The 24,523-nt window shown below is 43.4% G+C and overlaps 1 protein-coding gene across 1 annotated transcript in view; it reads right to left on the bottom strand.

Annotated features, from left to right (window-relative positions):
• LOC137278383 (multiple epidermal growth factor-like domains protein 10) overlaps positions 1-20,287 on the bottom strand; it is a 57,979-nt gene extending 37,692 nt beyond the window's left edge. Inside the window, exon 1 of the mRNA XM_067810677.1 lies at positions 20,139-20,287. Within this exon, the coding sequence (XP_067666778.1) occupies positions 20,139-20,202 (64 nt within the window). The 5' untranslated portion in view covers positions 20,203-20,287. The remainder of the gene's footprint in view (positions 1-20,138) is intronic.
• Positions 20,288-24,523: the final 4,236 nt, after the last annotated feature.

Genomic DNA, 24,523 nt, shown 5'->3' with positions numbered 1-24,523 from the left:
TCCGTGCTGATTTGGGGTGGAATAAACGGCACGCCAAAGAACTCCTTTGTGGATTGTTCAGGGAAACGTATCTGGTGTGGGCTAGAAGGATCAGATTCTTCGACCTGTGGCAATTCCTTTTCTTCATCGTCATAGACCTTAGTTAACAACACAACTGAGAAAGGATGACATGTGTCGTCCAGGTCAGCAAGCCTGGTCAGCCGATCCTGTATGCTACCTCTTAAAACAAGAATGGACTCCCTTCTAATGAGCATCTTTACGGGTCGGAAGTATATTGATTAAAGAGCTCACGTGTGACATGGAAAAGAATGAGTGAGTGAGTGAGTTAACATTTAACGTCACATCGGCAGTATTGCAGCCATATCGTGACGAGAGCATTCTTAAAAAGGAATCTATGTATATCATAAAAACCTGTCAACGAAGGACAGTAAAACAACTAGAATATCACAATAAGAAATAAAACTAGCGTGAAAAGTTAAAACTAATATTCCTATTCAGACAATACAATATAAAAACTGGCTTTATAGATCACCAACAACTGAAGGTAGATCACCATACCAGGGGCCATGGGGACTTACAGTACTTCTGCTACCTGCATGGTTCCTAGCTGGATTTACATCATCCCCTCAGCTGCTGGTGATTGTATGCAAGATTAGCCACAAATTAAAATGACACATGTTCTACGGCTAAGAAGATCAAATTTGACTTCAAATGTTTTGGGACTTACGTATCCTCTCAGGAGGACAATAATTTTACAGTGCTTTAACCCCCATCGAGGATACAGCCACTAACACTCTAAGTTACTAATTCAAACTTCCAAGCATAAAATATTTTTCTATTTACAATTCATTTAACAAATCTAATTCTTTTAAAAATGCAATAATTAAATGAGAGCTAACAGAATTAAAAAGATCCTTCAAAGTTCGTGAATTAAAATATTTATCCCTTGTGATGGAATATTCAACACAGTCAAGCAGGACATGCTTGACTGTGATTCTTTCATCACAAGGGATACAAAACGGAGGATCTTCACCTTTCAATAGATACTCGTGAGTATACCTCGTATGGCCAATGCGACATCGTCGCATAATGACCTCCTCAAATCTGGACTGACAACCCAAGTAAGTATAACCGATATAAGGTTTTATTTGATGTAAAATATTTATACCTACTTGAGTGTCCCACCTCTTCTGAATCAGATCACGGATATACGTTCTAATGCAAGCTTTGTAATCTGAATATGGAAGAAGAAGTGGTGTCACAGATTTGGTGAGTGCTGCCTTGGCAGCAAGATCGGCCATCACATTCCCAGAAATGCCTACGTGACTGGGTAACCAACAAAAGACGATGTCGTATTGGCCAGTAGCAAGAGTATTATACAGTTCCATAATTTCAATTAAAGTGGATGTTTACAGGAAATATTTTTAATAGCTTGAAGGCAAGAAAGAGAGTCGGAATATATTATATACTGTTTACGTTTCGGGTGTCTTTGGATATATTTAAGAGCTGTTAATATGGCGTTAGCTTCTGCTGTAAAAATAGAACTATTTTCTGGTAATCTAGAAGATATTGTTCTGGATCCAATGACAGTAGCACAAGCAACTGCACCACCGTCCTTGGACCCATCTGTAAATAAGGATTTGTAATTTTTATATGTATGTTTCAATTGATTATATTCTTGTTTATACTGTAAGTCATTTGTTTCTGATTTTTTAATGTAGTTAATGTTAGGTCAACCTATGGCCTGACCAACTGCCAAGGGGGAGAGGAAAGGAGCTATATTGTTCAGCTCAATACCAGCAGCAGCAATAAACGGCTTTATTCTGAGCCCAAGAGGTGGAACAAGAGAAGACATTTTGCTATACAAATCCTCATAAAGAGGATTGAAGACACAGTTATATGCAGGGTTAGATTCGTTAGAGTATAGTTTTGTGATATATTGTAAAGATAATTTGTCTCCCATCTAGAGACAGTTCAGGGTCTTTATGTGGTTTGTATTTACGACAAAAATGTATGCAGTTAGTTTTCGATTTAGAAAATGTAAAGCCGTTTTCAAGACACCATTTATTAATCTTGTTTAAACACAACTGCAATTGCCGTTCAATAGTATGCATATTTTTACCACGACAAGAAATATTAAAATCATCCACAGTAGTATAGGGAATAGGGGTTTTGGCTCACTTTCAAGAAATGTCTCTACAAAGCCTTATTTACTAAATAAAGCTTTGGTTGGGCCATTAGCTCTTGCTACTATTACCCCTACTACAAAAAGGTTGGGTGTCTATGAAACAGTTTACCGTGTATTGGTTGGAGGTAACACTGTGCCGTACGGTACGATCAATAATTCTTCTCTTACAAACCCCCTACCCGGCCCACCCCTCAAGTAGTACAAGTTAGGTTCGTCGGCTTTCATATCCACTTTATCTATGTTGTAAGTTTTGACTGACCATATAGGATCGGTGGCCCGCTTACGGCTATCGCCCTCATGTTCCCCTACTACTTAACGTCTGTGCCTATGTCATGTTTATATCGATGAAACAGTTTAACGTGAACCGCCTACGATCTCTTTGGTGTTCGTAATAAAGGCTTGCTGGGCTTTTTGTATCCCCTGTTCTATGTACTTTTTTTTCTCGTCCTCGCTGATAGCAGACTTACGAGACTTGGATCGAATATCTTGTTTCATTCCGTTATATTTTTTGAGTTCAGAGAGGATTGAACGAAACTCCTCTTCTGAGATCTTACTGTCAGAGAGTGCCGTGGAAATTCGCTCACTCACTGTGTTCAGCTTTGCTTCGGCCAGAACCCTGATCTCGTCGTGTTTCAATGCCTTACGATTAAGTCTGTGTGATACTAACTTAAGCGCCAACCCTGCCAACCCTGCCACCCCAGCTGTTATTTCAATACCTAGCACTATAGGTGCGGCCACGATGGTAGCTAACAACCCAACGCCTGCCGCCCCTAGTCCCATGCTGGTTGCCATAAGGGTAGTGTCAGCCCCGTCCACGATATTGAAAGCTCTATTGTACTTTTTACATAGTGCTTTCCGCGTGTCACGGTCTTGTTCTAGTTGACGTTTCACATCACATAACTTCCTCAAGCGGAACCCATCTACGGTTTCCAGCATCTTCCCTACTTCCTCTACGACTGGGTACAGACCCATCCTATAATGTATATTTTGAAAGATATTTTAATTGGGTTTCAGTTAAAAATCTATCAATGAATTTGAAGTCTACAAGTTCTAGACTACTAGTCAGGGCAATAGGTGAGAGGCTAATAGAATTTCCTGTTGTAATAGAAACCCCTTGGAGGCTTATTAAGTGGTTTATAGGACCCGTGGTATCCTGTTGTATAACAATACGACAATATTGGCTTATGTAAGACCAGCGTATTGACACCCCGGGTAAAATTTGGTGTACTATTGGGGGGGTTCCATCGAATAAAGCCGTAAAGAAGACTTCTATGATGAGGGTGAAAGGGGAGGATATTCTATCAAGATTACTGCTAAATGTTAATTTATTGTGTGGATAAGCACTTAACCCCTTTTTTTCGTAACCAGTAGATGGCATGTGTACTAATGTATTCTCCGGAATGAAATCCCCGACCCAGATACCGTTGTTCTTAATCTTAGAGACAACCCCATTATTTAATGTGATATAAGGTGAGGTGAATGTTAAGTTGATCAGCCATTTGGGCTCTTTTAAATCTGGTAACGGCACCCGTCTGTACACGTTGTCTTTGAATTGCAGGATGTATAATTCATCTTCCTCACCAGGCTGATCGAATCCCTCCGTATCTCCTAGGTCGTTAAGCGTAGTGTTGGGGTGATGACTGGTCATTATTATACTATTACGATATAATTTCCAACTGGTTTTTTGATAATAATTCAGGGGTTAACTTCATACCCATGAAGTGTATGTTGTCAGGCAGGAAGATCTTGGTTAGTGATATCTTGTTTTCCACGATCACGTTGACCCCCTCCATACTGGTGTCGGCTCCAACACCCACCCGCACGTAAACGTTGCAAACTTGATACTGGTGTCGTTTCACCCACCCGAGTTTGATCCCCTTCACGATCTCGACATCATTCACCGATGGTTCCCCTAGGTAGACTTTGATGATCAGTGTTGAGTTTGCCGGTAGACTCTCTAGTATCTTGACCACGCCTTCGAATTCAGACACCAACTGCAATATCACGTTTTGTATGGCCGGTTTACTCGATAGCATGTGGGCTGCTATATTGTTGACTGGGCTGACGACTACGCTACGTCTCTGAGTTGGGACGTAAGCCACGAGCAGGGTTCCATTGTTCACGACTTTGTTTAGGTGGTTGTCTTTGTTATCCGTGAACACGTAGGGAGAGACGAGTCTAATATTGATAAACCAGTTGTTATCGGGTAACAACACCCACTTGTCATCTTCGGTGAAGACGAGCATATATGGCTTGTTTCGGGCGACGGTAGTGCTCTCAACATCGTCTAAGTCGAACAGTTTACCCCCGAACGATGGGTATATTACCCAATTATTATCACCGGTGTTGACAAGGGCGTACTTAGTGTTGACTGTTGCTCTTGTGGTATCTACTATATCACTTAGGGTTCCACCGGAGGGGATTTCAACGCGTTTGTAAATGTTGTTTTTCAGTTGCAAGGCGTACGATTTACCATCTACTCCGGGAGCGTCGAAACCGCGTGTGTCTCCGAGGTCGGAGATCCCGATATTGATGCATTTTTTCACTCCGGGTCCTTGTGCGCTGGTCATTTTATATGAAGCGTTAAGCTGAGGTATCCTATATTTACAGGATTATGATTTATATCTAACACCGATATTGTCAGCTCAGGTATGTTGCCCTGGGTTAATCTCTTATACTGCCGTGGTGAAAACGACTCGGTTCTACCGTCGTTGTATTTCTCAGTTTTCACCGGCACTGCTCTCAGTATAGTGGAAGGGTGACCTCCTTGAATGTTGTACGTTGTGCTCACCTGATCGAGATGAATGTACAGCTCTCGGTACGGTACTAGGTCGGGTAACTTCGTGCCTGTGACGGTTGTTGTTGGTTTTATCTCGTCAGGAGACATACCGAGTATCCTCGCCAATGGTCGGCCGAGCCTCAAGGAGGTTCTTCCGTTGTTGATTAACACCACTGTACCGTTTGAGTCGTTCATCTTGAGTTCGGCTCCCAGGGGTTTGAAGACCTCGTCGTTTAGAGAGCACACGCTGTAGTAGCCGTCAGTTATCTGGCTGCGAGTTCCACTGACGAACAGCTTATTGTTGCTGGCGTTGATGTTAGTCCATTGCGGTAGGTAGGTGATATCGCAGAGTGCGACTTCGAGTTGACCTGACGTGTTATCGATCGCGTGCGTCAGCTGAACGGCCTCACCGCTCGTTATTCCTGGAAGTGTTATGTACATATTATAATATATGAATTATATATTATAATATGGATTTAGCACACTTGAAAATCGTGGTGAATGCAGATGGTACGGGGTTTAAAACAACCTTTATTAATATCTTTGAAAACTATATCGTGTCCGTTAATAACGCGCAGGCGGTGGTAAACTGGAATCAAAACCCAATGCAGTTTTGGCAGAACCAACTCAACTTTGCTGTGTGGTGTGCGACGACAGGGTCGGGTGTGACACCAGACTACGGTATAGACGAACTGAGTAAGGCGGTTATTTTGTTTCATATTTATTATCAAACGAGACGAATATTAAAGGAAATAAAGGCTCCTCTTCCCCAAGATATAGGGTGGAGTATGACGAATAACGGCTATGATAGACGCGCTTATGAACGTATTTGTGGGGAGTTTGAGATTCCAACGAATAAAGACTTTCGCCTTCCTGGTGTGAACCATGGTCTCGGTATAGTTCTCGTGTACTTCTACAGGTCCGGAACATATTATGCCGGTTCTAAAGATGGTTCATACAACCCAAACCGTCATACATTTACAGGCCCCACAACGAATGAAAAGATCCATGTCAGCTGTATAAAGCAAACCAATCCTGATGCAGCCACAGCCTGGACTAAAATGATCTCAAAAACATCGAAAGGATTCACTCGTGCTGGTACAATACGCTTGAACGACTCGATTCGAACGTACGTGTGGGCGCTGTTGGGTGCGCAGTCGATGACGCGTTCCAACATCCTCGGTAAGGGAACTGCTTACGACGCTCAGACACAATTCGTTTCCAACGTTGAGGATGCTATCAATTCTCCAGTTGATCTCCCGAGGGCCATCGACCGTTACCAAAACGTGTTAGAATACGCCAGATCGAAAGTCAATTACGTGTTCGGCGTGGGGTTGTACATGGCTCTGAGTGATATGCAACTGAGAATAAAAAAAGTGGTGGGTTATAACAACAAAATAGTCATAGCCACGGCGGACCAAAAGTTGGGTATCAACCCCGATATTAACACCCCCTATATCCCACACATCCCACCACGTGAAAAGGGTATAGTGGCGCCACCCCCGGAGTCTAAAGTTCATGTGCCCCCCACACACCCCCATATACATGTGGGGGTACCCCCCTATCAGCAGCATATTGATAATAAAACGGCCCTGGTGGTTGGTGGGGTAACTTTGGGACTTATTTGGTTAAAGATTTCTTAGCCGCTACGTACACCAGACCCGCCACGGCGACGATGGCTGCCCACAGGTTTTGACTGAGCCACATGGCAGTTTTAGACAGAGCGCTGAACAACCACGAGACGATGCTACCCAGGATGCCGGGAAGGGCTTCGGCGGCTTTACCAGCCAGTTTAGCTAGGCCTTCCCCGAGTTTTTTTATCCAGTCTTTAACACCCCCACCGCCACTTGGAGTTCCCCCGCCGCCGGCAGGCCCCACAGCGGTTCCTCCCACCAGTGACACCACCAGGGTTGATATGATGAAACCCAATGCAGTCAGAATACTGGCGATGGTGATCCCTTGCTCCCGGAATAATATCCGAATCCTGTCTGCTAACGTGGTGTCTCGGTGGAGGACTTGATTGATGGTTTCCCGCACACGGCTGACCTGGGATCTAAGCTTTTCTTTGTAGCCGGACGCTGTCTCCAACCATGTCTGCCTTTCATCTTCCAAATTACGTATTCGTTCCTCGATGGTGGCTTTCATAGACTCGTCCTCAGTTTCACCGAGTTTTTTTTTTTCATAGGCGATGTGGTCGTCTATCTCACTCATTTTGGCCGTGCTTTTCCAGAGCTGACCACGACTGGTTTGCATCAACAGGTCCAACCCCCGCAGTTCCCGAAAGGTAATTTCGAGACCCGGGAAGGGTTTGTTCTCGTAGTCAGTCAACACTTTTTTAATATCATAAGTCATGTTTTGATCCGATGGGGCGTCCCTGATGCCTTCCAGACCTTGAACTAACTTCGGAGGATACTGCTTAGGTCGCGCGCCACCGTAATATTCTAAGCCTAGTTCATCGCGGATAAAGTCAATCCCATATTTACCGGCCAATGTTGATAAAGCAAGCGGTTCTCTAGTGCGTTTATTCATGAGATCGATCTCCGGGCGAGACTTCAAACGCAGCGTGCCATTGCTGAGGGTAAAATCAGAATAGTTCCTTCCCAACGGCTTGAGTTTGGATTTATTTTCAACTGCGTTGTAATAATCGTCGACGGCGCCTTTAAGGAGCTCATCACTTTGCGAGAATGAGGTCTCCTGGTCATCATTGAATGCCTGGGCACTATCGTCCCACATATCATCCATAGGTATGTCTTCATCCATTAGTATTAAAAATATATTTCATTTATATAACAATGTACGGTAGAAAATTAGATCCTTTCAGAAGATTGAGAGAGCCATTAGGAGCCAGAGCCGTGCGACAGTCGGTGACCATCACCAACAATCCCAGCAAGATAGACCAGAATCAAACTCTGCTGGTAAGATTTCCAAACCTTGGTGAGAATGATGTGTATCAGGGTATCAGCAAATCAACCCGGGCGCGCATAGGGTATGTCTTCACGCAAGACCAGCAAGACAAGCTATCGGACGGTGAAAAGGCCATCGCTCGAGCATACGGGAATCGATTCTGCGTGCCGCTAGACTTCGAGTTGCTCACGGGACACGCGCCGTTTTACCAGGCCGCGCTGGGTGATAGGCTCGAATACGAGCTCACGTTTAACGACTATAGCAAAGTAGTGCGTACGCCGAACGGTGATGAGGCCAGTTATGCCATAGACAACATCTCTCTGGAGTTCGACATGGTCACTAGCCCGGAGCTGGCCAGGCAGGTTCGAAGTCAGTACTCTGGGAAGATGGCTATCCTGTACGATCGCGTACTGAGACATAGATCAGTCGTGCGAGATAAGAGCGACACTGTGTGGAATATCAACCTGAACGTGCCGGCGCGATCGATGAAAGGTATCCTGGTCGTCCCCGTGGAGTATTACGATCCATTCCGGAGGGACAGCGAGAAGTTTTTCAACCCCGAGATTGAAAAGGTGGAAGTGACCATCGAGGGCGTGCCCAACCAGCTGTTCAGTCATGGTATGAGGCCACACCAGCAGTGGGATGAGATAAAAAAGCTACCAGTGGGGGATTATATAACAAAGGACCTGGACCTCGGCTCCGTGCAGATCGGTGAATACCTGACCACCAAGTACGCCCTATGGTTGGACATGCGATCCACGGATGATGATAAACTGCACGGTAGCGGGCGCCGTATAGATAACGGCAGCGAAGGGATAACCATCCAGATTACTAAGAAGGCTCAACCCGCTGGTAAGTTGAAATTATATCTGTACGTTATTATGGACGCGCAACTTAATATAGACAATGGGAGATTCGTGCAAGCCATCTACTGATGGGGGGTACCCCCACATACCCCAGGGGTACCCACAACTGCCCACTGACCCACACTGCGCTATAGTGTGCGGGCAGACTGGCTGTGGGAAGACCGTTTTCGTGTTGGATATGTTGGAGGGTTACTACAAGGATGTGTTCGATAACATCGTTATCATGTGCCCTACTCTGAGCATGAATAAAACGTACGCGCGACCTTGGGTGATGACGGACCCGGACGTACACAAAATCGACCCTGGAACACGTCTGCAGGACTGGTTGAAAGCTCTTCACGAGAAATTTAAAGGGGAACCGACGCTGTTCATACTGGACGACTGCAGCGCTAATCGCGAGATAACAAAAAAGAGAGACATGCTATCGTACCTGGCCTTCTCCGGCCGGCATGCAAATCACAGCGTCTGGGTGCTAACGCAGAAGTTCAACTCGGTGTTGAAAGACCTCAGGGAGCAGACGCGATGGGTGGCCTTATTTCACTGCAAGGACAGGGATTCGTTTGAGGAGTGTTTGAGAGAGAAGGATGTGATGAGTAAATTAGAACGGGAACGGGTGAAGAAACAGCTCGCTGAAACTAAACACGCTAAGCTCGTGCTAAAGACCGACCAACCAGTAGCATATATAGTATGCTAAGCAAAGCTAAGCAAAGCTAAGCAAAGCTAAGCAAAGCTAAGCAAATGCTAAGCATAGCTATGATATTTGAAGTATTTGTCGTGTGCAACTTAACCTTCATTTCTCTGTGTTTTGTCTGCATCGGGTATTATATAGTTAAAACTAAATCTTACTTGTTATATTATAAGATGGAGTGTGAGGAATTGCTCGAACAGTTGGGGGGTACCCCCAGTGGGGGTGTGGGGGATTCCCCCAAGCGAGAGAAACTGGTGGCGTTGGCTGTTGGCGGCAAAGCCAAACATTACTTTGGGGACTACACTCCGGATAAAATTCACAAAATGTCAGCCGAAGAAATCGATAAACTATACGCTAGATACGAGTCCCGACTCGGAGCAGAAATGACAAAGACAATAGGATCGGCTATGACCCAGATATACACCGGTATTGTGTCATACTTCCTTCCCATTCCACCAGAGCGCCGACTTTACCTGTGGGAGGACCTCGAGAAAGACCCTTTTATCGAACACGCCGTGAGTTCTATCAGCTGCGGGCTGTACCACAAATATGGTATGTTGTTGGCTCCAGTGACGGCGGCGATTATCACGGCAAAACATTGTCAATTTGAGAGAAAGAATAATAATAATAGTATAGATGGATGCTGCACAGGAAACCCCAGTGGACACAGTGATGGAGGAGACCCCACCCCCAACAGTGAGATCCGAGGTGACGGTGGAAACCCCTTCAGTGGGGGTACCCCCCACAGTAACCAGGCAGAAGAATCCTAAGAGAGTAGCTGCCGGTAAAAAACGGTGGTGTAACCAACATAAAGTGACCAACCCCCGACTGTTGTTGGCTGTAGGCGTAACTGCTGCCTTGGCTATCTCGTGGTTATACGTGGGGGTACCCTCCCACAGTGAGCCACCACCCAACAGTGAGCCCCCCACCCCCACTGTCGACCCGCATATCATGTTATAATTTTAATATTTTATATCATATACATAATGTCTGAGGGGAAAACGTTCGTCAACGACGCATACCACGCCACAGTGGTCGCCAGTCTAGCAGTAGGGTACGCTCGGTTGACTAAAATGGTGCTTAAACAACCAACTATCAAGCTAGATTTCAACCTGCAGGATATGGGTATGCTCATAATGAACCTTGGTATGGCGATGGCCACAAAAGACATCCTAGTAAAACAAGGGATAATACCTGATAATATAATGAAATAAATATAGGGATGGCCACGATAGCTATGATGGTCGGTGGGGCGTTAGTGAATGCCCTGGCATTTTCCGGGAGTAATTTCCTCTTCTCGAAACTACGAGATGATCACGCGGCTGAAATACAGGAAGAAAGGAAGCGGCACGATCTCGCTACTGAGAAAGTACAAAGGGCACAGGCCGAGTACGCTAAAAAACGCCTCCAGAGGATCGATTTTATTAACGAACAACTCCAGCGTGAAAACCATGCCGTTCAAACATTCAACGATGTTGATGAAGCAATGAAAGAATACTACCTACTAACTGGTAAACAATTGGAACCGCTCAATAAACCCACACTCGCTCAGTACTACACACCATCCAAGGGACAAATGAATCGTGAACTGGGCTTCATAGTGTTGGGTATAGCAGCTACTACGTTGGTTGCGAAGCAATTAAATTAAAATACCTATATAAGTAAACATGAGACCCGCTCCATACCGATGCGAATACATACTTATGGGGAAGACCGAGGCCTGTGGTAGGAAATGCAGGAATCAGGGGTTCTGTTGTTTCCATATGGGAAGTCCTAACTACACGTGTTCTGTGTGTGGTATCGGGGTTAAAGGACACTACTGTCTATGTAAAGCTCACGGAGCGAACGTAGTCAGACATCAACTCATCTACGAGAATAAAAAAGGCTACATAAAAGAACGTAGGCGACTGCTCAAGATAGACTCCAATGCGTGAAAGGGTTACCTCCCTTTACTGTGAAGCAATTAGACATTGGTTCTCTTAGGTGTAAACACTATGTCTACTGTACGCGAGCTGAAGAAGGTCGCAAAACAGAGAGGTGTGATCAGGTATTCTCGAATGCGGAAGTCAGCATTGTTGAGATTACTAGGTTTAGAAGCCCCTCCTTCAGTAAAACAATTAAAAGCTCAAGCAAAACAGCTTGGATACACGGGTTATTCAAACCTGGGGAGAGCCGGGTTAACCGCATTGTTATCACATGCCCCCGTAGCAAAACCTCCCACTGTAAAACAACTGAAAGCCGAGGCACACGATTTGGGTTTAGGTGGGTATTCCCGTATGAGAAAACCACAGCTTGTAGAATTATTACGACAGAATAGAGCTATTGACCTACAGTTCGTGCGCACTGAGCGCGCTGTAGGCAACTATTTGAGAGGTTGGCGCATGCACGTTGATAGAAATATAGACATTACAGATATCAAGCCTCTGATAGCTGATAAGGTCAACCAGGAACTAAATAACTTAGGAAGTATCAAGTTTCAGATCACAGTGAAAATGTCGCTCGATAAGCAGGTTGGGGGCCCCACAGGGGCCACTGAGTATGTTCAGCCTTACTTCCGAGGTCAACAAGAGGTCGTCACACATACAGAGACCATTGACGCATCAATCGATACCAGTTTTCAGCAGATACGAGAATACCTAGAACGCTACACACACTTGGGGTCCGGGTGGGTTGTAGATAAAATCGATAATGTCTATCTAGACATAGCTAACTGTGTGCCGTTCACAGGCGGGTCATACCTAGCCTTGCCCCCCTACTATAGGAACAAACATGCCATAGTAAACGTTAAGAATAGAGGAAACGATTGCCTGAGGTTAGCTATCAGGTCAGCCTTATTTCCAGCTAGCGCTAATTCAGATAGGCTTTCTAGCTATCCCCAAGATGATGGGCTCAATTGGGATGGTATAGATGAACCCACCCCCATATCCCAGATCACTAAAGTAGAAAAACAGAATAATCTGGCTATAAATGTTTTTGGGCACGAAGGTAACACAACAATAGTACATAGGGTCAGCCCGGTGAAGGATCGCCAAGTTATCAATATATTCATGATCCAGCGAGGTGACAAGTATCACTACACATGGATAAAACACTTTAGCAGGCTGTTGTATGACCAATCAGCATACAAAGGAAAGACCCACTTCTGTGAACGATGTCTACATGGCTTCACCCGAGCTGATTTATTAGAATCCCACCGGGATGATTGTCAAGGTGTGGGGCAGACGGCCATACGAGTCGACATGCCTAAGGAAGGTGATAATATCCTAAAATTCTGTAACCACAAGAACCAAATGTCTGTGCCTTATATCATATACGCCGACTTCGAAGCCTTAGTGGCTGCCGCCGGCGAGGCTCCCAGTGGTAGCTTCACCCACAAGACACAAGAGCATAAAGCCTGTTCGTTTGGATACATTGTCGTCCGTTGTGACGGGGAAACGAAAGCTCCGGTAGTATATAGGGGGCCTGACGCGGCTGAAAGGTTTCTAAAGTGTTTGCAGGAGGAAGAAAAAATTATTAGGAATGCATTGTATAAAATCGCTCCCATGCGTCTGACCCGAGTCGACAGGCTAGCCCACGCTAGTAGCACTAACTGTCACGTGTGTGAATCACCACTTAACGGTGATTCGGTGAGAGATCACTGTCACATAACTGGTAAGTATAGAGGCGCCGCTCACAACGCGTGCAACCTCAAGCTTAAAATCAACCCTAAGACAATAAACATCCCCGTTGTCTTTCACAACTTGAGAGGGTACGACTCACACTTGATCATGCAGGCCATCGCGAAAATCGATGGTAATATAACGTGAATCCCCAACAACATGGAGAGATACATCTCCTTCAGCTTAAACGGACTTAGGTTCATTGACTCGTTTCAGTTCCTCCGGTCGTCACTCGACAGTCTGGTCAAGGCCAACAATACCTTCCCTATCACCGATCGATACACAGACGCCGAGACTAGACCCCTGCTTATGAGGAAGGGTGTGTACCCCTATGAGTACATGGATAGTTGGGCCAAGTTCACCGAGACCAGACTACCCCCTATTGACTGCTTTTATAGCAAGCTGAATGAGGCGTCCGTCTCACGAGATGATTACTCGCACGCGACTAACGTATGGAATAAACTGGGTTGTAAGAACCTGGGTGATTATCACGACCTGTACTTGAGGACAGATGTACTGCTGTTAGCCGACGTGTTTGAAACGTTTAGGCGGACGTGTTTCAAGCAGTATAAACTCGACCCCGCATGGTATTACACCAGCCCAGGTCTGTCGTGGGACGCCTTGCTTAAAAAGACCGGAGTTAATTTGGAATTGCTCACAGATTACGACATGCACCTATTCATTGAGAAAGGCTTGCGAGGTGGGATTTCCATGGCATCCAAACGATACGCGAAAGCAAATAATCAATACGTGAAAGGTTACGATCCTAACAAACCAACCAATCACATTCTCTACCTCGACGCAAACAACCTGTACGGCTGGGCCATGAGCCAGTATCTACCTACAGGGGGATTCGAATGGGTACCCCACGTTGATGTTATGGGGGTTGCACCAGATTCGAACAAAGGGTATATCCTCGAGGTTGACTTAGAGTATACCAAGGAATTACACACATCACACAACAGCTACCCCCTGGCCCCCGAACGTATGAGGGTTAACCCAGACTGGATGTCTGAGTACCAACATAACTTGTCAGGTGGGCGTGTGACAGACGTTGAAAAACTCGTGCCTAACTTAATGAATAAGACCAAGTACATCGTTCACTATCGCAACCTACAGCTGTACCTGTCGTTGGGTATGAGGCTGACCAAAATACACAGGGTGCTCATGTTCGACCAGAGTCCATGGATGGAACCCTACATCAGAATGAACACCGACCTACGAAAAAAAGCCACCAGTGATTTTGAGAAAAATCTCTACAAGCTCATGAACAACTCGGTGTTTGGTAAGACTATGGAGAACCTGAGGAAACGCGTGACCGTGAAGCTGGTTCGGTCGAGTGAGGAAGACAAGCTCAGGAGATTGATAGCCAGTCCGGCATTCAACCGTAGTAAGATATTCACAGACAACCTGGTTGCCCTACACATGAAGAAAAGCCACATAAAATTCAACCGGCCTGTTTACGTGGGGATGAGCATCCTCGATTTATCCAAACACCTGATGTACGACTTTTACTACAACGAGCTCAAGAAACAGTACGGCGACAGGTGTGAAGTGCTGTACACTGACACGGATTCCCTGCTGATGGAGATTCGAACCGAGGACGTGTACGAGGACATGAAAAAACACCTCGATTTATACGACACCAGCGATTACCCTAAGACCCATGCCATACACAGTACGGTAAATAAAAAGGTCCTAGGTAAGATGAAGGACGAGTGTGCTGGCACGCCCATAGCCGAGTACATAGGTTTGAGACCTAAGATGTACTCCATACTGAAAGCCGACAATAGTGAGATCCGGAAGGCTAAGGGGGTTAAGAAGTATGTGGTGAAACAACACATCAAACACGCCAGATTCAAGGAAGCCCTGTTCAAGACCCGTACCTTTAGACATAAAATGAACACACTTAGAAGTGATGGACATAAGATATACGGACTGACTATAAACAAGACGTCCCTGTCGCCTATGGACACTAAACGTTGGATAGCTATTGATGGGATAAACACATACGCGTATGGACATGAAAAAATTTGAGGCTATTTACTACAGCCCGCGTGGGTACTGAAAAGGAGCTAGCGCAGTAGATAAGCTAGCTAAAATAGCGCGAGTACCCCCGGAGGAAGCCAAAGCGTGGCTTGAAAAACAAGCCCTGTGGCAGATCTATTTGCCGGCACCACGCTACGTGCCTAGAAGGAGGTTCGGTATTAACATACCTAATAGCGTTCACCAGGCAGACCTACTGTTCCTACCCCACGACAAGAGGTACAAGTATGCCTTAACCGTAGTGGACGTAGCCAGTCGTTACAAGGAAGCCGAACCCTTGACCACGAAAGATTCGGCCCAGGTAGCCAGAGGATTCGAACGCATATACAAACGCAGCCCGCTGACGTGGCCAACAGAGCTGCAAGTTGACCCCGGACGGGAGTTTATGGGTGCCGTGTCACAACTGCTAGCCAAACACGATACAAAGGTCAGGCGTGGCACGGCCGGAGCCCATCGCAGCCAAGCCATAGTTGAGAGATTTAATAGGACTTTGGCTGAGCGCTTGTTCGGCCATCAGTATGCTAGGGAGATGGTCACCCCTGGAAAACGATCGACTGAATGGGTCACGAGGTTACCTAAGGTGGTGTCGGCAATCAACCATGAAGTCACCCGTCTCACCGGTAAGAAACCGGCAGACGCTATCAAACTAAAATCAATAGTTGCAGAGTCGGCCGCTCCATTGCGTGGGAAGGAGAAACAGATACCAGATAGGGCCCTAGTGAGGTATCTATACCAGCCGGGGGAACACGAGGGCGATAGCCGTAAGCGGGCCACCGATCCTATATGGTCAGTCAAAACTTACAACATAGATAAAGTGGATATGAAAGCCGACGAACCTAACTTGTACTACTTGAGGGATGGGCCGGGTAGGGGGTTTGTAAGAGAAGAATTATTGATCGTACCGTACGGCACAGTGTTACCTCCAACCAATACACGGTAAACTGTTTCATAGACACCCAACCTTTTTGTAGTAGGGGTAATAGTAGCAAGAGGTAATGGCCCAACCAAAGCCTTATTTAGTAAATAAGGCTTTGTAGAGACATTTCTTGAAAGTGAGCCAAAACCCCTATTCCCTATACTACTTCCACAAATAACGATCCATCAATTGAATCGTTTAAAACTTTTGATAAACTGTTGATCTTGATACTAAAAAGAGTGACAGACAAAATACTGCCTTGTGGAACACCCTGATCCTGACTGTAATGATCAGACAGGGTAGAACCCACACGGACCTGGAATTGTCTGTTATTTAAAAACTTGGCAATAAATTCAGGCAAACGACCTCGCAAACCGAAGTCATGTAAATCTCGTAAAATGCCATATTTCCAAGTAGTGTCATATGCTTTTTCAAGATCAAAAAAGATAGACACAGCGTGTTGTTTGTTAATTAGTGCGTTTTTTACAAATGATTCTAAACGCACTAAGTGATCGACAGTATTTCTGTTTTTCCGGAAACCACATTGTGTATCTGTGATAAGGTTATTAGTTTCCAAATACCAAACAAGTCGATTATTTATCATGCGTTCCATGGTCTTGCAAACACAGCTAGTTAACGCAATCGGCCAATAATTGGACGGATCCGTATGATCACGTCCAGGTTTAGGTATTGGTACTACTATTGCATCACGCCATGAAGAAGGAAATTTCCAGGAAGTCCAAATATCATCAAATATATACAAGAGCGTCTCTAAACAGGATTCTGGTAAGTGCTTCAGGAGTTGATAATGTATGTTATCAGCTCCTGTAGCAGTATCATGAGCTTGATCAAGAGCAGTATGGAGCTCATAAATAGAAAAAGTTTCATTATAATCTTCCCCATTATCTGAGTTGAAATTAATAGTTTTCTTTTCTTGTTGTTTTTTATATTGCTGGAATTTAGGTAAATAATTAGAAGAGGAAGAGTGTTTAGTGAGGGTTTCGCCCAGTTTATTTGCGATATCTGATTTATCAGTAAGTAACTGATCTCCATGTTTAAGATGATGGACAGTAGACTTAGTACCTTTGCCTTTAATTTTTTGGACCATGTTCCATACCTTTGACATGGGTGTCCGAGAATTTATTTTGGATACATAATTTTGCCAAGATTGGCGTTTGTTCTGTTTAAAGGTACGCCTCGCTTTAGCATTTAAAATTTTAAATTTATTTAAATCATGCACCATAGGATGGCGACGGAAATAATGTTCTGCTTTTTTCCTTGCCTTCCTAGCTTGTTTGTACTCATCGTTGAACCATGGTTTTCTTATGTGTGGAACTACAGAGGACATTGGTATACACTCATCAGCTATGGAATTCAGTTCATCAGAAAAGCATTTAATAGCATCGGGAACGTCAATAAAACGCCCAGGTTGCAGCTTTTCAGCACACAGTGTTTCATATAAAGCCCAGTTAGCCTTTTTAAAATTTCGCCTTGATGATGGAGGAACATCGGATGGAGTTACAGCTTTTCATACAGTAGGAAAACGGTCACTTCCACAGAGGTCATCAAATTCATTTAGTAGTTCAGAATTTGTGAGTGACAAGTTGAGAGCAGAATAGGTCCCTGTACCAGGGTTTAAATATGTGCTTGAACCATCATTATAAATACATAAATCATTGTCAGAACAAAAATCCTCCAACAATTTGCCTTTAGTGTTCGTAGTTACACTACCCCAGAGTGGGTTGTGCCCATTTAAATCTCCCATTATAATACAGGGCTTCGGGAGTTGGTCATATAGAGCTTGAAGATCAGTTTTGGGAAACGTCGAAGACGGTGAAATATAAAGAGAGCATAGCGTAAATGCTACATGTAAAGTAATTCTCACTGCAACAGCCTGTATATTACTATTAAGTGAAACGGGGCTTTGAATAAAGTTTTGTCTGACTAGAATGGATGATCCGCCAGTGGCCCTATCACCCGGAGGTGAAAAAGAATGATATGCATTAAAATGACGAAGGTCAAATGTATCTGTTTGTTTTAAATATGTCTCTTGGAGACATAACGCTGAAGGTGTAAACTCTTGGACTAATAGCTGTAATTCATGTAAATTAGTCCTCAATCCTCTGCAGTTCCACTGTACAATATTATTGGAATAAACTATCTTTTTGGGGGGATTTATTGGGGATCTACCCCGCACTCTTTTGGAGGGCGACAAGCTATGTGCCCTAGAATGGACGTTTTCAGAAACGTCCATGTCTTCAAGAGACCCGTATTTATTGAACAATTGAATTTTGTTCTGTGACCCTTTAGGAGTTCTACCACTTTGTTGTTTTGAAGCATCAGGCTTTGGCTTCGGTTTACTTTTCACCGTTTGCTGACTATCAGATGTCGATTGAGACTTTGAGTGTGACTGAGATGATGATTTGTGATCAGAAGACCTTGAGGTACTAGGAAGTGATTCCTCAGTCTGTGATGATATAGCAGGGTACAAATGCTGTGGAGAATCGCAATTTACCCAAGTCAAGGTAGTTTGGCAGCCTGTGGTTGATGTTGTTTTAGAGCTAGAAACCGATGATGTTTTTGCTACTGTTGCATAACTTTCTGTAAGATCAGATGTCTTTACCAGTTTTCTGGCCTCCGAAAAAGAGATATTTTGAGTGAATTTTATTTCATTGATCTCCATTTGCTCTTTCCAAATAGGACACTGTTTAGAAAAGGACGAATGGTCGCCTGAGCAATTCGTGCATTTTTTATAATCGCTGTCACAATCTTCTGTTGTGTGTGTCTTCTCACCACAGTGAGCACACACAACAGACAATGCGCAGGTATTTACACCGTGTCCATATTTCTGGCATTTAAAACACCTGAGCGGGTTGGGGATGTAGGTATCAACTTGTATGTTGCAGTAGCCTGCCTTCACTGATTTTGGAGCATTTGGACATGAGAAAGTAAACAGATACGTATTTGTTTTGACGGTTTCGTTGTTTCTGCGAGTTGAAAAGCGCTTGACATATAGTACACCTTGATCCTTCATTTCAGATCCTATATCAAGTTCCGACATGTCATCAAACAATCGATCTCTATCTCTCACGATACCTTTACTTGTATTCAAGGTTTTGTGTGCAGAAACCGAGACGGGAATGCCCACGAAAGATTTAATATTCATCAGATTTGTTGCTTGCTGCTTTTTCCCGCACTCGACTAGCAGGGCACCCGAACGTAAGCGTCTTACGTTCTTCACATCCCCAGCAATGCCTTGAATACCTTTGGATACAGCAAAGGGGTTCAACTTCAAAGGTGTCTTATCAGGAGTCTCAATCACAATGAAACGTGGCCAATACTCAATCGATGTAGACGGTCTATGGTCAGTATCAACAGGGTCAATATCAAGTGGACGTTTGTTTTTTTGGTTGGAGTTTCAACAACATCTTCTATTGTATAAACAAGCCGCCATCTAATGTTCAAACATCTATGCATCATATAGACAGACAGACAGACAGACAGACAGACAGACAGATAGATAGATAGATAGATAGATAGAATGCCAGTCAAGGAAGTAACATTGTTTTCCTTTGAACGATGGCGCAGATTTGAATGTTATAATGTGAGTAGCATGTGGCTTCTTAATCGTCGTCTATTCCATAACCTGACGTGTAGTATTCATGTGTAATTGTGTTGATCTTAGTCTTTTCTCACAAAACGCTTTTTGTAGCCTCCGATTTCAACCGAGAATTAAACGGATTTGCTAACCAATTTACTCTGAACTGAACATATTCTCTGAAGAAATATAGTACAGTAAAACCTCAAATATGCACACATCTCCTCTGACGTACTATGACTACATATTAAACTACCATACATTTTTGAACAGATAGTACGGTTTGACGCATTCACTAATTAATGCAAGCAGTTAGCATCAAATGGTGGGTATATGACAAGTGAAAACACATTGAAAACGACAGGTACAGGTATACCAGTGCAAGGAGACATTTCTTGTTTTCATATCGAAACAGGACATATTCATAAAGAAAGAGCGATTGTTGGTTTAATTTTGAGATTTACAAACCTGTTAAATAATCACATCACGCTTACCTTGTGCGGCCATCTGGGGAAGAAAGCACATAATTCCAAACAATAAATTGTATGAGAATGCCATGGTTCTGACCAGTTGACGTAGAATATTCGTGAATATATTTGTATACACGCATCACCCAACGACACTTCCTTGTTGTGCCTCGTTTATGACGGCAGAGTCCGGATTGGTTGCGTGCATACAGTGCACACAAAGAATTACTGATTTACAGTCAGGCCGCGTTAGTCCGGACACCGACAACCCGATTCCCGCGATATCCGAACAATAGCTAGCTGTAACCAATCTTGTTTACCATGTAAACTCATTACCCGTTGATTCAGTAATCCGGTGCTTCACTCTCCGTATCCGAACGTTAATCATTGGTAACTGATTAGGTAATTAACGCGGCCTGACTGTAAATCTCGATAGGTAACAGTTGTGTTAAAGCAGTGGTCCGTAAAGTCTTAACCATGCAGCATTTGAACATGTTCTTGTAACCAAGATTTGAAAAAGCGTTTTTCGACTCTGAACTCAGAATTTGTTTCTCGTTTAAAGTCACCCAAGACCCATTCCAGACTCGACTAAGTACATTTCAAACGCTGATGTCCCAGCGACAAATAAGACGCCGTCAGAATTCCCTTTTGGGACCCGTAGTCTATGGTTGTCGGGTTTTTTTGGTTTTTTTTGTTTGTTTCTTTTTTGTTGTTTTTTTTTCGGGGGGGAGGGGGGTTGTTTTTCTCAAAGGAACTCATGACCAGCCTTTGCAAGGGCCACCGATAAGACAAGAATTATTTACCTTTTAAGGGAGAACATCTGGTATCACGATTTCTTTGTGATTCATACCTGTTTCACACAATCGAACATGGAAATCGTTTTGTGAATTATCAGTCTTTGAATTTTGGTATTAATAAAGACGAGAATATTTGTAACGCTCCTTTTTCATGCTAGACATCCTGCTCAAAGTGCATAATCTTATCATCACCCCTGATAACTCAAGCTGACTGTTAGAAGGTGAATAGTCTCGCAACATATTTCATCGGGTACCATTTTCTTCTGTGTTGGACACTACTGAAGTCCTCCAAACTCTCAGGAGTCAAGGTACCAAACACGGCCACCCACCAAAGGACTCTTCGTCCCAACCTTGCTTAACTTCAACTGATCTGTGACCTGAGTACATGTACATGGCAATACACCACCAAAAAATGACACCATGTTTTCCAAAATACGAGCATTGGGAAGTCAAATGTTCAGTTTAATATAACGACAGTGCTTCGAGATGAATGTGACTACTACTGAACAGCAAAGAGAAAGCTTTTGGGTTCACTTTTCAGGTGAGATACCTTCATCCAGACAGCCAAAAAAACTTGATGCGGTCGTTTTACAGATGGCCCCTCTTTGAATACTGATTTGCCTAGTGGATGCTTAATGGTCACATGCAACGTAAAACACAACTTTGCTGATTCTGGTACCTGTCGGTATGCACTTACCGAAACAAGCATAAACAAATGCCAATTCAACCTATAAAGTTGAAAAAACGCGATGAAAAAGAAGCCCGCGAAATCGGAGTTCAACCGTTTCACTAAATTGGACGAATGAGAGATTCCAGCCACGCAGTAATTTACCATCTCTACTGAGATGATTTTTGATTGGATCGAGCGCAAACTCAGAGAACATGTATTATCAAAACCTAACATCTCTATGTACATTCTTCATGGATAACAACTTCTTTTAGTGTATATGATTTTGTTTGTCAACAGTATATGAATCCATACTGAAACGACGCATCAAGTACACAAAAAGAAGTTGTTATCCATAAAAAATCTTACTTTCTTGTGACTCGCCATACTTCTAAAGTGTCCATCAAACAGACCATCTTTCTGTACACACATCAACCCTTAGCGTATCAGGAAATGAACCAGCCAATCGGAAGCCGTCGTTACACTTGAGTGCACATTCACCCACTATGACAGTGTTCGGTCTCCCGAGGGCTTCGTTTCGGGGGAAGTAAGCTCAAGTACAAAATATTGCACTTTTGAATCGCGATTGTACGCTTACAATTTTGTTTACTTGTTTTTTTAAAGCAGCAATGTATATCATATGTCATGAATAAGTGATAAATGTGTTTTAATTGTGGTTGATTTTCTGGTTGCATGTGACCTTTAATTCAGTGCTGTAAAAGCAGTAAAGTATCAACAAAAGCACTGAGTGTATTTTCAGTGACTTCTGTTTGCTTTTGTCTATAGTGCACACAACCTAATTATGTTACTATTTTAGACAGCCATTGGTTCGAATCTGAAGTCCGTGGGCCGTAGTAGGTGTTGTGTAAGAACACTTCGGTCTCCTTAAGACACCGTGATGGACAAATGTGGTTTCAGCGTAACCGTGGTCAGACACACTGGGTGGACAACGTGTCACACATCGCAAACAGAGCTATTTCCTACCACACTCAACAACACACTCTCTGAACTATGACACCAGCATTGCAATGAAAGGTGTTTATATTGTAATCCTAGGGTCACTGGATTTATAAAACCTGGTACTGCTGCAGTTAGAAGCGTCGAAATATAAGCCAAAGAGTGGTGTTTTGTCAATTTATTGTTATTGTTACAATGCCATGTTAACATTCGTCCTATGTTCGTCTGAAGCGTCTTTTGAAGTGTAACAATTTAAAGTCGGGATCCAAACACCGTCCTTCAATCGTCTCCTAGGCAATTCGCTTTACCCACTATGCTACAAAATGTCTTAATTGTAAAATATACCTTGCGTGGTATGTCAAGACGTGAATCACTATTCGACAAAGTAAATTACTGAAGCAGTCTTTTTTTTACTACACTGTCTATTCAGTGATCATTTCACTTCCTTGTCGTGAATGTCACCTAGCCACATACTCTGCAAACCTGTTTGACGAGATAGGGCTACCCTATTTGTCAGCTTGTATGCAAGCTAAGTTGTTGTGATAGACGTGATACCATGAGCTTCAAAGATCAACTTTCTTTTCTCCCAGTGAACTAGAATCACAATATACCGACTCAGAATAATATAAAGATGACAAGAATTTTTTATGGATGATCAACTTCTTTATTGCAGGGTAGCGACGTTTTTCAGAATAATATATATCTTCAAATTCTTTTTATTCATTTCATTTAAGGTGTGCATTGTAGGTGGAGTGAAGACTGATGTTACAGCATTGGCACAACACAGGAAATGCATACTGCATGACAGTGTTCTACTATAGGTATACAATTAGTCTGTTTGGCTATTTGTATGTAAAATCTGGCAATCCTGTTATATTTCCTAGCTATGTATTGTTTGACTATAACAATATCCCGTAGTATCTTCATGAATTCTGCTGCAAGTAGAGGTTTATTGCTAATGTCAGAAGTAAATATATATTTTTACCAGCCAGTTTAATGTTGTTGATAAAATCGTAGCCAACAGGATTGTGAAATTTGTCAGTACTAAATCACAGTTAAGAATGTTTCCAAGAAACACTCTCAAATCATTCCACAATGTCTGTACACATTCACTGGAAATAATAACATGGACAATATCTTCAGGTTCAGTTTTATGAAATGTACAAACATTCGCATCTACTAGTTTCACTTTCATTATTTCACTTCTGGTTTAGATAATCCTGTGAATAAACCCGAACTGGAATTGCAATAGCTGTATATCACTTGTACATTTCCTATAGTTAGTGAAAATATTGCTCCGTGGTAAAGAGATAGTAATCAAACTATCCCATTTACTACACACCTGGGGTAAAGCATCAGTTTTGGCCAGATTATTATAAGACATTCTACATCCTTTGCATGATACAAGAAGAGAATATACTGCATCGTTGATCACCATTCACCAGATTTTAGTTTACGCATTTATGACTACTGACGGCATCTCTCCAGGACACTTGAATATTTTTTTCACCCTGTTATAATCCCAAAATGTACCTCGAACTGGATACCTTGTCCTGAAATTATCAAGCGACCATTAGAGTTACAGAGGTCCTTTATGTCTGTGATTGAAACAGCACCTCTCTGCACTGCGAGGTATTCTTTGTCTCTCAAAAGAGATGTGTTAAACTTCCAATCGCCCTTTCCTCTGGGTTTGCTATCTGGTAAAAGCAGAATGATCAGACTTGTATTCTGGTAGAATTGCAGAGTCTACAGCAATATGAGAAATATCTTGAGAGGTCAGAACAAAATCAAGTCTGGCTTGCTCTCCAGGATTCATTTTCCACCAGGTGTATTTCTTGTATCAATATTGAGGTCACGCCACTTATCCACAAGATTTAATTCATCTACGACCCGTGAAGGTCCCGGGGTAGAATAGGCCTTCAGCAACCCATGCTTGAAATAAAAGGCGACTCAGCTTGTCGTAAGAGGCGACTAACGGGATCGGGTGGTCA

This window comes from Haliotis asinina, chromosome 3 (genome assembly GCF_037392515.1).
Source record: "Haliotis asinina isolate JCU_RB_2024 chromosome 3, JCU_Hal_asi_v2, whole genome shotgun sequence".
Classification (NCBI taxonomy): domain Eukaryota; kingdom Metazoa; phylum Mollusca; class Gastropoda; order Lepetellida; family Haliotidae; genus Haliotis; species Haliotis asinina.
Note: the sequence above shows the minus strand (reverse complement) of the source record. Positions and strands in the feature narration are given on the sequence as shown.